A 14,892-nucleotide genomic window follows, 5' to 3' on the forward strand; every position below is an offset into this window, starting at 1 on the left:
CGCACTACAGCTGTGCTGTGCGGACGGTTCTTCCCCTACATGATGTCTCTGCACCCAGCTGTCTGTACTGACTGTTCCTCTGCTGGCTGCGCTGCCATCACACCTCCCCTCTGTGTCCCTCACTGCCTTCTTCCACCCCCAATCCCAACCCCACATCAGGCTCCTTGGATCCTTCAGAGGGAACTTCCTTTATCTAGAGAGTCCCTCATGGACCTCCTCCATGACACCTGCTTTATTTTACACTAGCTCTCTCTCCCTTCATTATCATTATTAGATCCCGATGCCCCCCCACCACTCTATTCACCAATACATTTGTGCAACCTAGAGCAGACCCTAAATTGTTGAATGCTGATGTGTTTCTCTGGCTGCAGATGGCGGACCTGCATGCGGTCCCAAGGGGCATGTATGATGGGCCAGTGTTTGACCTGACCACCACCCCCAAAGGGGGCACACCCGCAGGCTCTACCCGGGGCTCTCCCACCCGGCCAAATCCACCCGTGAGGAATCTCCACCAGTCGGGATTTAGCCTGTCAGGTGAGTGGGACAAGCTGATCCGGGGAGGAGGGAAGGGGGAGGGGAAGGTCAGTTCCTACCCCCAGGCTACAGCATGATCCTAAGAGCTCAGCCTGAGTGAGTTTTCCAGCGCAGAGCTGGGCACAGTCTTTAGGGAGAAGGTTATGGGGAAAATAGGAAGATTTGCTGTATCAGTGAGGGTGAGAAAATCAGAGGAGGCACAGTCAAGCTAGAGATCAAGTTCAAATGATGCTAAATTCTGCTCAGAGATCAGACATGAGGGGTTGTGGGCAGCGTAGGGGAGTTGATTTCCACTATGAAGTGATTTTCTACATCAACCTATGAGAACTGGGCAGTATGTTGTGTGTGGGGTTTTTGTTTTAACTGTTCAGGGTTAAAGAAAACTCAGACTCATTTTTATACTCAAATGGCAGTAGCTTCTTTTCATGTAGGGTTTTTATTCTATTTTCCCTGCTGTAGTGTAACAATGCTCATAGTAGTTAGTGTCCATTGACAGATCATGTATCATGTGTTACTAATCTTTTTTTAGACCTCTCTGATACAAATAGAAAATAATCATTCATTTGCTCCATAGTGAATAGTCCTCACATGGGGAAAAAAATGTAGATTTGCATCTTTAAAACTAACCATTTAAATGTGAGAGAAGCAAGAAAACCGGAAAGAAAAGACATTAAAGGGAAAATCCCAGCATATTGAGAAAGGCAAATCAGTCAAGAATGGAAGAAGCAGGAAAAACAGGGAGGAAAAGAGATGAGAGAAGTAGAGAAAAACGGAGGAAAAGTGCTTAAGGTTTCACGAATCTTTGCCAGAGGTCCACACGTCCCAAGCATCTTTGTGTGTGTCGGGGGGTCACGTTCCATTGCTCTCTGGCTACCTTAATCCTTAAACTTTTAGAGGCTCCTTTCTGAATGGACCCAAGCTCAGGCTGATGCTTTCTTTTGTGTAGCTATAGGGACCTGACCACCCCACTTCAAGCTGTGGGGTGTTGGGCAAGTGACCTGGCCTCTCAGAGCCCAACTGTCTCCTCTGTAAGCAGACAGCTCCGGTGGCTCCCACACTGGTGGGTCTCCATGAGGTACCCCTTTGAACGCTTCACTATCGCCAGCCACAATCAATGCAAACAGCTCTCTCATACCCTTCTCACTGTTCTCCTTCCTAGTGTTATTATACTGAGGCTCAGATGGAATCTAAATAAGAACTTGGCTTTTACTACCAGGGGACAGAGGAGTGCATTTGAAAAGTTCAAGGCTCCACCTATGTCTCTTGGGAGTTGAGGCCAGGGAGGCACTTACTGTCTTACACTCTTTGATCAATTTCTCTTTTGCCCTTACCCTTCTCCACCGCAGGCACCCAAGTGGATGAGGGGGTCCGCTCAGCCAGCAAGCGCATAGTGGCGCCCCCCGGAGGCCGTTCTAATATCACATCCCTGAGTTAAGCAACCTCTCCCTGAAGAGAGGGGCAGACGCAAGAAGAGATTTTTTCGAAGCCAAAATGGTACACCAATGTATAAGAAGGAAAGCGAATCCAAACGGCTGTGATCTAAAGAATCAATAAGCCTCAAGCCTTATGTTTCTCCATGTTACGCTCGCTTGCCTAGCTTTACGAATATTGCTTTGTTTTCTGTTTATGCATAGCCTTGGTTTGTTTGACCCTCTCCCTCATTTACATGCATGCAATCAGACAGGCCACTAAGGTAAAAGAGTCTGCTATATTATAGTGTTGAGAGCGTGTGTAGTGCTGCATCTTACGACAAGGGGACAGACAAAGCTGGGATGTCAGGAAAATGAACAAAAGGGACACAGGTTATTTGGGGTGAGTGGGTGGTGGGAGCCCGGAGCAAGGTGGAAGGTGCAGAGGGCTAGGGTAGGGCGTGTAGAAGGGAGGTGGGTGGGCCAGGTGAGCCGAAGGGTGTTGTGTATTGTGTTGATGACATGTGTTTATTTTCATGAAAGATGATCACTTGTGGCAGCCGTCACTTTATCACGGTGCCCTGGGGTCTGCAGAGAAGGCGGGGGTCTTTGGATTCTGGACTTTGTCACATCCCTCCCCGGTAGATTTTGTTCCTTTGAATACTAATTAAAACGCCAAAACCCAACCATTTCTTCCACCTGCTTGATTATGCCAGTGTTTGCTGGGACCTCTTTCTCAGTGTTGCTTTCGAACCTTCTTTCCCGGTGTGGGAAGGCCAGATTGGGAGAGAGCAAAGGATGCTTCTCTTCCTCTTGTCCTGCCCACCTCTTTGGTGCTTTTGAAAGGCAGCAGCTGAGAGCAAAGCACAGGCCTTCATCAAGGAGGGCAGCAGAAGCCTAAGTACACCTCCCACTAGACACCGAGGGCACCTTTCACTCGTCTCTGCAGACGAGAGGAGCGTGCTTCTGGCATCCTGAGTCCAGATTTTAGCTTTCAAGGGGCAGGATGGAGGGCCTGTCTTGCCAGTGAGTGAGTGATGCTGTTGATCTTCCTAGATCAGGCACAGCCATGACTGAAAAGGATTCTTTTAAAAATTGTATTAGTTGTTCACTAACTTTTACTACGAAGAGGTAATCTCAGTTTATGTGGGAGTCAAGTAGGGATTTGAGAAAGCCGGTCTTGAGCAGAGGGAGCCTGTTACATAACCTTGGTCCCATTTTTCAATTCTAAACCATCTGTTTCCTCTTCCATTAGCAGATCCTTGGGGGGATCTTTCAGTTTTGGTACCTCTGAGGTGAGTGGAAGTGATGTGACATGGACTTCCTGAGGGGACACATAAAGGAAAGTAGCAGCATGCGTGTCCATTTCCCTTTCAGACCCCCTCTGAAAACTCAGTTATGGGCCAAGTTCTGTGGCAAGGCAAAGATCTATAGAACCAAGAGACCCTTATGCAGGAAGAACATATTCAACCTGGGATCAGACTTCCATTCCCTGGGAGATAACAGCTGGTAGAACCCATACCCTGTGTACTAAGTACTTTGAAGAGAAGAGCAGGCCTCAGACACCTTTTCAGTGCTTAGGAGAAACTATTATTTCTGAATACTGTTCTTTTTGTTTGCTTTTTGCTCTCCTCTCTCTCTCTCTCTCTCTCTCTCTCTCTCTGGTGCTGGCGATTAAACCCAGGGCCTTGCACATGGTATGAAAGCTCTCTACCACTGAGCCACACCCACCCACCCCTCCAGGCCTGTCTGCAGGTTTTAATAAGATAAATACTAAAGTGAACACTTGGCTATAAAAATATTTAGAAATAGCTAAGGAAGAGTATTTCTCTGAGCAGGCTACTTTCTGTTCCAATCATGAAAAAGACTTTCACCTCATAGTAGGGAATCTTGCTATTTTAAGGCTCTCATGGTGCTTTTATTTTAAGGGAAACAAATAAAAAATAAAATGTAGCTTTAATTTACAATTCAAACATTTGGGGGCCTTTCAAGGAACTCAGAATGACTTTTATATACAAAGGGAGTTTGTCAGGTCTGAAACATATACCTCAGTAGCCAGGCTGGGCTTTAGAATAAGCTGCAGTACCAGCCATGGCCACCAGATGGAGGAAAAGACACATAAATAAACTAGTCTGAGCACCCACCCATCTGCTCTGAGGTTACCTTTCCTGGCCGGCTAATCCTTCCAAGCCCAGAAATAAATCTTCCATGAGCAAATGGGTCATCTGCACCGCACTTGAAGTATTCAACCAGAATTTTATATTCTACACAAGCAGTCCATTCCTTTGAAACAACCCCTTGGTGCTCAGGATGGGGAACATTGTCATAGGAAGCCTCCTAATCTTCTCTTGGCATTGGTAACATTCTAGTATAGCAGTTGCTGAGAATGCCTAGAAAACTATCCACTCTTCTCTTAACATGGGCACCGAGTTACATGTAATTTAAGATGTATATTCAATTTTGTTCTGTTCTATAGACACACTGAACAGCCCTATACAATGAGTCTTGATGCTCTTCAAATTCGCTGGCATCTCATCCAACTGTGGAGGGCATACTGGGTCTTCAGTCTCACCCTCAAGCTGGCTTTTACCATCTTGTCTCTCGACCTGGCCCTCCCTGAGGATTGCTTTGCCTTCCCCCAATCTTCTCTCATTGTTTCTAAACCCAGATCGAAATCCACTGGATTCCTCCCTGAGAGGGTCACAGGTGTGAGGAGTTGAGGAGACATCTATGAAATTGTTAAATCAGCTACCCTACTGGGGATATTTCTTTTTCTTCTAAGTTTCCTAAAACTAGTAAGACTATAATTTTCCTGAAAATGGTATTTTTCAAAATCCAGTCATCTTTATAGCTAGACCCAGAGAGTCATTCTCTTCTCATGGGACCTGAATCCCAAGCCTGGACTCCATTTTGCTCACCCTGAGATGTCCCTTCATATGCCCCTTCATCAGTGTGTGGTTCCCAACCTTGATTCTTGCCACAAGCCTCCCCAGCCTTCTGCCCTGAACAACCTCAGCTTGAGTCCCAGATGCGCTCAAGGGCTGTCCTGAGCAGCCAGTGTTCCTCGCAAGCTCCCCTTTGAGAAATGGTGTGTGGGTGTTCAGTCCTGTGCCTGGTGGATATGGACAGACAGTAAATCTCCCTGTGATCTGTGCTAGCTGTGAGGCAGCTCTGGAACGTGAAGAGCTGTTTGGTTTGAACCGTGAAGAAAACTGTGTATTGAGTTAGCTGAGATTAAAGAAAAAAAAAAAAAAAAAAAGTTCATCAAGTGACTGTTAATGTAAACCTGGTTATTAAAATAACTATAAAATTACCAACATTGTTCTCCAGGACCCTTCTGTGTGTGATGCGCCCTTCACCTACTACGTTAGAATTGCACAATAAGACTAAAAGGGTTAGTAAGCAGGGCAGGTGTGACAAAACAGTTATCTGGAGAAAAAAAAAAAATGTTCTGGTATCTTATCTTTTCACTGAGTCACCAGTTTGGGCCACGGAGTTTGATAACCATGATTGAAACATTGTCAAATAAGGAAGTTTTTCTTATGGACCATCAGAGTCAATATCAGTGTAGAAGGCATTGCCTTGAGAATCAACCTAGCAGAATCCAGGGCAGAACCTAAAAAGGTTGTTTTGTTTTGTGGGTTTTATTATTATTATTTCATCATCCCTTAAATCCTTGCTATTAGGTTGCTTTGTAAGAATGTTCCACCTCTTTTGAGAAATCTGGACTTGGATAAAAAACACCAACTATACATGTGCCAAAGTGTATTCTTTAGCAAACTGATCTTAAGGGGTCAAATGAGTGCTTGAAAGGATTATTTGCTGTGTCTACGCTGAGAACATTAAGGTACATACCAGCAAGTTGAAGGCTGAGAAATCCTATGATAAAGGAGGCTTTGAAACTTTTTCTAGGGCTGGGGATGAACTTGCCTCACATGCACAAAACTCTAGGTTCTATGCCCAGCATAGTAAACAAGCACCACCCCGACATCCCCCGCAAAAAAAAAAAATAAAACTTGTCCAAATAAGGGCTCTCAAATCTTTTGACTACAGAATTCCTTTACCTTGTATCATCTTTTGACCTTCCACCAAACCAGTTATGCTAAACCCCTGTGGGGAAACCCTGCTGAAACCAATTCTAATGTGTACAATTCATTTTTCACTGGAAAGGTGACTCTAGTGTATGGGGATGAGGTAGAGGTTTGGAAGGGGGAATTTTAAAATCTGCAACACAAAAGTCCAGGGATAGGTTTGGGCAGACTCAAGCCTGGCTAGGGAAGTCCTCAATGCCGACATCTGAGTGCCGCCTCTCCATCTTGCCACCCCCCCCCCCCGCCCCCCCCGTCTTTAGTGGGTGCTTCCTTCAGACAGAAGCGCTTTCCATGAGGGGGCAAGGCTGATCCTCGGCATTCCCAGCTTTTGTTTTACCTCTCAGTAACCTCAGAGGAAGGAGGCTGATGCAATAGAAGAGGCTGGTCTGGTTTGGTCACATGTTCACTATGAACTCCTCACTTGGAAGACGAGAGCATGGGATTAATTGTCCACACCTGGTCACATGCCCAGCCCCTGAGTCACCTACACCAGGTGGATTCTGCTATCTGTGATGCCAGGAGAGGAGATAGATGCTGGGACAGCTCTCGCCTCCCTCTCAAGCCTTCAAGGCATGAATGTTTCACCCAAAGACGGGTCTGTGTAAGCTGGGGTAGGTGGGAAGGAAAGGGGAGCCCCGAGGATGGCAACTTCTAATTAGTCGCTTTTATATCTAAGGAGTCCCTCTTGGTTTGGTGGAATAATGCTTTTAATTCAGGAGCACAGAGTGAGTGTACCTTCTAACAATGAAGCTCAGAAACCAGATCAAAAGCGACTCTGAACGCTTAATCGTTATTTTACCATTGAGGTCCCCAGTCTGATGTTTAATAAGCTTTGGTCCATTGTCCCATGCAATGGCTCAAACTCAGGATGATGAAACACCTCTCCCTGCTCCTGACCAAGGAACCAGTGGACTCCCTAAGGATTCAAGTAGGTTTAAAGGGAATAGTCGAGCCTTACAATGAACTCAGGGTGCGGGGCTCTAAAAAGAACGAAGCAGCTTTCAAAGGTGCTGGGGAAAGAGACGTCGCCCCTCTTCCACACCACTGTCGGCTGGAGGTATTCAGTGTGGAGTCACATCTGCTCAGGTGGGAATGAACACTGAAGAGAATCACAGGGGGATCTGCCACGTCCAGCATGGATGAGGGAAAGGGTTTCTGTCCCAGGACGGTGCCCGCTATCGATTAATCACTAAGAAACTTATAACACGGGAGCTGATAATCTTTTTAAAATGGAAAGGGGTGTGACGGACTGAGCCATGCCAAAGTGTGGCCTCTAACAAGATGGAGAAGCCACCTTCCCTTTATTTATAGTCATACAGGTAAAGGGGGACTGGGAGGAGCTGCTTCTGTGAGGAACAGGATGGGGTGGAGTTAGGGAAGCCATCTGCTTTAGTGGGTCATCCAAAAATCAGCATTTTATCAGGTGGTGAGCCACTTCTGCACAGAGTCACCTACACCAGGCTGTCTGACACAGTCTCTCATGACTGCCAGTTCATGGGAGTCAGACCTCTGTATCCCATGGCTCAACCAAGCCTGATCATGCTAGCCATGGATGGCTTCCCACATAGAATAACAAGGCCTGGGGGTTCCAAGGAACCTTCTGGAATCAGCTCTCTTAACACCAACCCATCACAGCAGGGACACAGAGATGGAGGACAAAGGGGCCAAAGCAACCTGCAAAAGTAGATCAGATACTTAAGGCTAGTACTTTTCAGAATCCAAAGGGTTCTAGACCTTGCCCTTCACTAAGCTGTCTGTTCAGAACAATAACAAAGGACACCTAACATGACCTGGACAATGGGGTACTTGGGATGCAGGACTTAAGTGCCCACAAGAATTGCAAGTGCCTACTTATTCCAGGACAAGCCACAGAGTCAGCAGTTGGCTAGTTGCTGACTTGTTGTGAGTCTGGGAGGTAGTGGAAAGCTTCCTTTAGTCTCTCCTTGGCAGAAGTTGCTTCTAGCTGCAAGAGTTCAGAGGGGCCAGTTAACTTCCTTTCTCAGATCATACGATTTGGAATGTCTACCAGCTGCCCTTGTGTGTGGAATGGGACAAGATGCTGAAAAGAGATGCATGGACTTCCTGGGAACTTTCTTGAACACAGTGAAAGGTGAAAGCTAGAATTCTGGACTGTTCCCTGAAGTGTGCATACTAAAGGAATCAGGTGTTTCCATTTATATATATATGGATCAGTTAAGATGTGCTGTGTTCCTGAGTTACAGAACATCATTTCTGATACCAGCTTCTCTCTGTTAGGGGACAATTCTTACAATAAGAAATGGAAGTAAGAACAGGTATCTTTAGGCATCCTGACACTGTTTTGGGAAAACAAATCTCACACACAACACACACACACACACACACACACACACACACACTCATGACAAAGAAAGGTCAGTGGCTTACTGTTACAGAAGACATTTTAATACATGCAGACACAGTGACATTGCACATGCTACAGCTCAACAGCTCATTTTTCTCATTCAAGGACTGCCAGATCAGCTGTTGGTTCACAAGAGCACAGAAAACCAAAGTGTGTATTTTTCACACCAATGTTTAATATCAGCCAGACAACACACTGAGCTTGTAATAAACAGTAACCACAGGTGGACAGAAGTAGGAAACAGGATTTTCTGTAGACAAATACAGGGGTGACTGGAGACTGAAACAAACTCACAATGCATTCCAAGCCTTTTTGGTTCAGCCACTGAAGAGCTGAACCCCTAGTGTTTCTGCATCAGCCATAAGCTGCAATGCTGGCGAATTAATTGCTACATTAATGCTCTTCTTCCTAATTAGGTATTCACCCATCCAATCTTGAAAGCTATAATTATAGAAAACTGAATCATTTCTGATTAAAATTTTCCTATCAGATGAAGCTTAGCCACTAATTATTGAGATTAATAATCAATCTAGCAATGGTCTGTGCTGCTTGAAGTTCATGCTGCCCTAGCAATGACCTCTGCCAAAACTAGTGCTGCTTCAGAGGGGGAGTTAGTCATTAGCACAGCTAATTCTATTCCCATGGGATTAGGGTCATGGTCAGGGTTGCAGAGTTGATTGCCTCACTCCTGTGGAGGTCACTGGATGCCCTGGAGCAGGAGGCTTCGCTGCATCACAGAAGTGATATAACTGGGATGCTCTGGTCTTCAGAACCTGCTCAAATGTCTCAGATGGTCTCTATAGGTAAAGGAGGACGCCGTTAGGAGAAAAAGCTTCCAGGCATGCCAAACCAAAGGATGCAGAAGTCACCTCGTTTTCTAACATTCTCATCCCTGAGCCTCATTACGGAATCTAGATGAGACACATTCCCATGGAATGGACACCCAAGTAAAACTGAGGGATCTGATTTCCACAACTAGCAATCACCACAAGAATTTCGAAGAAGATTTTAGTTTGTTTTTGGAAAAGTTTTTGTATCTTTAAAATGCACAATGGTAGGAGGTAGTTAGAGTCACCTATTCCATCTGCCAGATGCAGTGCTTTGTCCTGTCCTTTTTGTTTGTTCTTGTTCTGTGGTGCTAGGTTTCAAACCCACCACTGAGTCACAGACCCAACCCCGTGCTTTTTCTTTTTTAATGTGAATCACATTGCACATCAGTCATCTGGAGAGCACTGTGCTTTCTTATCAGAGTGTTCATGATTCTGAATGTCAACTGCAGTGTTTTGGGTATAGAAAGTAGGGAATTGGGCTCCAGAGATCACGTGGGGTTCCTATCCCATCTTAAAAGGTATAGATGTACAGCGGCACACATGATTAGCTCCCATCATCATGGAGAGCCTCCTGGTCTCACTGCCCTTTGGTTAGCATTTCCAAAAAGCCTCCCCTTTGGGAGGATGCACAGGAGGAACCAGGTAACAGGAGAGGTCGGTCAAGGGCACATCAGGGTTTGAATAAAGACAAGTGGAAGATGGAATCTGTAACTGTGCACGTGGCTCCTGACTGGCCAGAGTTTGCCAGCTCTGAGCAGAATCTGATGGCCTTCTCGTGGCTGCTCTTTTCAACCCAGCCTCCACTCTGAAACTGAGACAAACAAGTTCTTTGACTTTATACTTTTGAGTTTTGGAGAAAAACAAGATAGCATAGACTAATAATGGGAACTGTAGAGAAAAGGAACCAAAGAGGAAAAGAGCTGATTTGGGTTCTTAAACAAAAAATATGGTTGTTCTTAAAGCAGAGAAGCACTATTTCACAGCCATGCCAAAAATCCTGGGCCTATTAACTCAATGAAGAGAAAACCATAAACACTGATCTGAAGTTCAGCTCTGACTTTCTACCCATGCTTCGTCACCCCCGTGAGGCCTCTCTCTGACAATCTCTGTGTGTAGCAGGCATGCGGCCATATCTCCTACTTCTCGAGTCTATTTCCACCTGTCTGGCTTCCCAAGTGAGTGTCAGTCTGGTCTTCCAGGTTGCCAGGTTACTGGTGAGGCCCTACTCGCGCTTTGCAGCCAAGGCTTAGGTGATCTCAACAGCCGAGAAGTGAAAACAATCCTGCAAAGCCTGTTCACCTCTTAACTCTATCCAAAAATAGTTCTGCAAAGATAGTACAGTAGAGTTACATGCACACAGGTAAATTAAACTTGGCAAATAAATAGATAAAATGTAAAGAAAAAGAGTGAGAAAGCAATGATATTTTAAATAATTAGGCACTTCTGCCTGCCAATCTGGCAGTAGTCCTAAGAGAAGACATGCTCCTGCTGTTCCCATCATGAGTCTCCATGAACTTGACCTCTCACATGGGTGAGCATCCCACTGTTCTAAGGGTAATTCAGTATTTTAGTTCGCCTAGTATCAGCCAAAATGAAATAAAAAATAGAAATAAAGAGCACAAGAGTGACTTGTTTCATTACAGAAGGGCAACTCACTCATGAGGCTTCATTGAGAAGATATTTCCTGTATTTAAGGGTAATGAAGGTGTTTTTCAAAGATAAGTCTTACATCTTCCAAATTCACTTCTAACTTACAAGATAATGCCCCTGTATGGTGCAACTTCACTGAAACATAAAGTAAGCATATTGTGCTCTAACAATGTTCTCTGATCCTATCCAGATGTAGGCTCTGCTAATCTTCAGAGGACAGTTAGCCCTCAAGGAGCAAGCATACCAGAAGAAGGCAAGCGGTGTGCTGAGATTCAACAACTGGCTTGTTAAAAGGAAAAAGATGCCCTGATCTGTACCATTTGCTAATATTCATGGCATCAATATTCTCATCATCACTGATTCCAAGTTGCCAGTGTTATCTCACTGAAAGGAAGTTGGGGAGCCATGTGCACAGTAGGCTCTTTCTAGCTGATAGAAGCCAAAGTGGAGCTCCCCCCAGCTCCCCCCAGAAGATCCTATAAATCTGTTACTTCTATCTGACCCTGTGCATTTCTTCCTCGTGGAATTCTTTATTTCTATCTGATCGGTCTTTGGGATTCTGACCTCTGTATGAAGTTTTCTGGCTCTGAAGAGGCTCAGTGTGTTGGATGTCCATTTGTCACAGTGTAGTCAAAAGGAATGGAAAGCTAAATCTGCAGATATTCCTTTTAAGATAAAGGCCATTTAGAATAACAATTGCAGCACTAAAGGCAGGTGCAGGTCCTCTAATACAACCCTCTCATTTTAAATGAATAAATTGATGCACAGAAAGTGGATAAAAGGCTTGCTCAAAGTCACACAGTGAATCAGTGGTGAAATCAGATCCCAGGACTCAGGCCCAGGACCCTCCATGGCATGCTGCCTCCTTCAAAGGATCTTCATTCACATTGTCTACATGGTGAGGCGTCGGGTGGCAAGAACTGCTGTCAGCCTTCTTAATGTGGACAGTCAGAAGTTCCAAGTGTCAAGAAGGAGAAGTGGAGCCTTTACAGGCTGTCACTCTGGCCATCCTCTTCCTGGGGGTTTTTGGTTTGTTCCAAGGCTAGATTTGCTTGACTTTTATTAAAGTCTCTTTTAACTCTTAAAAGAAAAAAAAAAAAAAAAAAGAAGGTTTTATTCTTGGAAACCCAAAATTAAAAGTTTAAACTTTTGAAATGATAAAAAGGTTCACCAACTTATAGAAAGGTATGAGTCAAGAAAACTTTAAAATGTCATTGTTTATATTCTGATTCCTCTGCCCTTCCCACAAACATAAAGATGATGTGAGGATAACTTACTACTAAAATTTTTAAAAATTCCTTATAAGTAAAACATTTCCTAAAATTTTTGTAATAGATGATGTGCATCATTTTTGTCATTAGAGAAAATAAAAATGTTAAAAATACACTGAGTTTCTGCAAACAATCTGGCTAAAACAGCATCATTTTCTAAACTGCTGTTCACCGAGGAGTTACTTACTTTTCTCTGTTGAAAATTATAAACTCCTTCTGGACAGACTCAAGGTGCTCTTGAAGAAGACATGTCTGTAAGGTAGACTTTGAAAAACAGTAGAGTGTAGTTAACAGATGACTGAGGATCCTCACAGCCGATAACTTAGTTTCTATTCAACCACATTTAAGAAGTACCGAAGTCGCTTCAAGATGGAAGCTGTAGGAGGAAGATGCCTGGAAGATGGCAAGGTAGGGATCTCCCTCCCTAGACGACTGCCCTAGCGGAATCTGCCTGATGCAACTCTTTTGGAACTCTGGGGTATGTTGAGGGTATGTTGTTCAGGTACACTGAAGGAAGGCATGGGTGGTAAGATGATAATCATTGCTATGGATTTCAATTCTTAGCCCAGTAGCAGCTACCTGCTGCCCATGCTCCAAGCCCCTGGCAGAGGGTTGTGCACATGTTTCTGGAACTGCTTGCATGCAGCTCACAGGAGCCATGGTGGGACATTAGGATTATGTCCTCCAAATATGGGGATCTCTGTTCTGATCACTGATGGCCGCTTCTGTCACAGAGGTGCCAGAAGGTTGGTTGCCATTGTCGTACCTGCCTCATTGTTACAAGTCCCTTGGCATCAGGCAAAAGCAGTGCCAAATTGACCTCCCAACAGCAGCTCTCAGGGGAATTGCAGACATGATGGGACACCCATCACCCTGAGTGTGGTGGGGACCTCCTCACCTGTGAGGAATCACATTTTTTCATCTCCTTCTCTTTCTTTGCCAGACGCTTCTTTTTCTTGTGAAGAGGTTTGGACTCCAAAATCATTTCTTCGAGTTCAAAGGTAGGGTCACAATTCAACCTGCCCCTCTGCAAGGGAGAGAGGTTGGCTTAGTCCTCACATTCCTTATATCATAAGAAAACACACCAGACCCCATGTGGAGGAAAACACTTGGTCCTCAGAAGCAGTCCAAGAATAATAAGCTCAGGTTCCTACTCCAAGTTTTATACCATTCATTGCCAGCATTATTTTTCATATCCTTTGATTTTATAATTTATTTTTCTAAACTTCCAATTAAGTCTCAGGGAGTAAGAAAGGAAACCAAATTAAAATAATTTTTCTACAGTTTGAGCTTTCAGGTCTCTCAAAATTTGTTCTAGGAGATCAGAGTCACCAGAGCGACTTATTTGGCTTCCCAGGTCTCCAACCAGGTTTTTCAAAATCAGGGCTTCTGAACAGGAGGCCAAGAATCTGCCCTTTAATAATCACCTCAGATGATTCAGTTTCACAGTGAGCCAGAGAACTGTAGCAGAGAGCTTCTCTCAGGGCAACAAGCACAGCTCAAAGCAGAAGACGATCAACAACAGGTGGTACCCAGACTTGCATCTTTCCAAGCATCAACCAGGCACAAGTTGCCGCCATGGACACTGAAGAGCGGACAGGAGAGGGCTTCACTCCCTTTCCTGTTGCTCCATAAGGTGAAGATTTCCATCCTCAGGAACCCACCACACTGTGCTTCCCTTTCTCTGACCCTCTCACAGGCACAGCCCTGCTCAGCAGTTCACATGCAAGGTCACATCCCCACATGCCCATAATGAAAGTCTCCAAGCTGTTTCTTCCAGTCCCTTTGGGTCCGTTTATTCCCAATATCCCCACAACTGAATGTGTGACTCAGGTTCCAGGCAGAGAGAAGGAGTTCAGGCCTCACTAGGGCCCTGGCCTGAGCTTTCACCAGCAGCCTGTCATGGGACACAGATGTCCCTTGGTCTGGTACTCAATGGGAATTATTTCTCTTTGGCTATTGATCCTTAGAAAATAAAAATCCTTGAGATAAAATTAGCAAAGAAAGAGGGGCCAGTGGTAGAATGAATTCTTCACCTTAACTTCAACAGTTTTCAATTCTCTGATTTACAGATCTCTGTGAACACAAATTACAACATCTTTGGAATCAGAGCGAACTTTTTTTTTTCCCAACCAATGAATTCATGGAAATGACTATTTGGGTGACTGGAAGTCCTTTCTAATAAAAGCATTGCACAGAGAGTGCTTAGGATCTAGATCCCCAGATGGGAATATTCCTAGATTAGAATCCATCTTGACCACTTGCTAGGTGACTTTTGGTGACCAACTTAGCCTACATGTGTTTTCTCAGACAAAAAGTAGGTATCTGAGCTCTGTTACTGCACTGGCGTGATCCTCTAATAAGGTACTTTGTGGATCAGGCACACGGAGTAATGCTGTAATGGAATGGGAGTTATCATGGGTTTCTTAGGATTAACTCACATTGGGAATAAATCCTGGAATGAGCCTCTTCTGCAAAACTGCATCCCAGTTTGTGTCATTCATGTATGGGAAGTTCTGAATGTCCGTCAAGTGAGAAAATCGTTGGTCTGGATTAGGTTCAAGTAGCTGCCAATGGAATAAAACATTAATACCATGAGAAAGGTCAAAATGGGAACCAAGAAGTCACACAAATCCCTTCTCAGTGTTGTCAAGCATAGTACTGAAGGGGCCAAGGTGATGCCCCCCTTCTCCAATTCCACATGCAAATAATGCCCGCAGTGTA

The 14,892-nt window shown here is 44.7% G+C and overlaps 2 protein-coding genes across 5 annotated transcripts in view; one reads left to right on the forward strand and one right to left on the reverse strand.

Moving 5' to 3' along the window:
- Nucleotides 1–3,600, forward strand: part of DPYSL3 (dihydropyrimidinase like 3) — a 104,909-nt gene extending 101,309 nt beyond the window's left edge. For both annotated transcript variants that reach the window (XM_079144765.1, XM_079144766.1), the window contains 2 exons: nucleotides 372–534; nucleotides 1,881–3,600. In XM_079144765.1, the coding sequence (XP_079000891.1) occupies nucleotides 372–534; nucleotides 1,881–1,969 (252 nt within the window). In that variant the 3' untranslated portion in view covers nucleotides 1,970–3,600. The remainder of the gene's footprint in view (nucleotides 1–371; nucleotides 535–1,880) is intronic.
- Nucleotides 3,601–6,784: 3,184 nt separating this feature from the next.
- The window catches only part of STK32A (serine/threonine kinase 32A), a 146,592-nt gene continuing 138,484 nt past the window's right edge, over nucleotides 6,785–14,892 (reverse strand). The window contains exons 9-12 of one of the 3 annotated variants that reach the window (XM_079144784.1): nucleotides 14,610–14,735; nucleotides 13,067–13,195; nucleotides 12,356–12,420; nucleotides 6,785–11,977 (exon numbers count right to left, since the gene is read on the reverse strand). In XM_079144784.1, coding sequence (XP_079000910.1) covers nucleotides 11,884–11,977; nucleotides 12,356–12,420; nucleotides 13,067–13,195; nucleotides 14,610–14,735 — 414 coding nt within the window. In that variant the 3' untranslated portion in view covers nucleotides 6,785–11,883. Of the gene's footprint in view, nucleotides 11,978–12,355; nucleotides 12,433–13,066; nucleotides 13,196–14,609; nucleotides 14,736–14,892 lie in introns of all 3 variants that reach the window. The other 2 variants (XM_079144783.1, XM_079144782.1) reach the window with 2 other exon arrangements.

Source organism: Sciurus vulgaris, assembly GCF_902686455.1.
Source record: "Sciurus vulgaris genome assembly, chromosome: 6".
Lineage (NCBI taxonomy): Eukaryota > Metazoa > Chordata > Mammalia > Rodentia > Sciuridae > Sciurus > Sciurus vulgaris.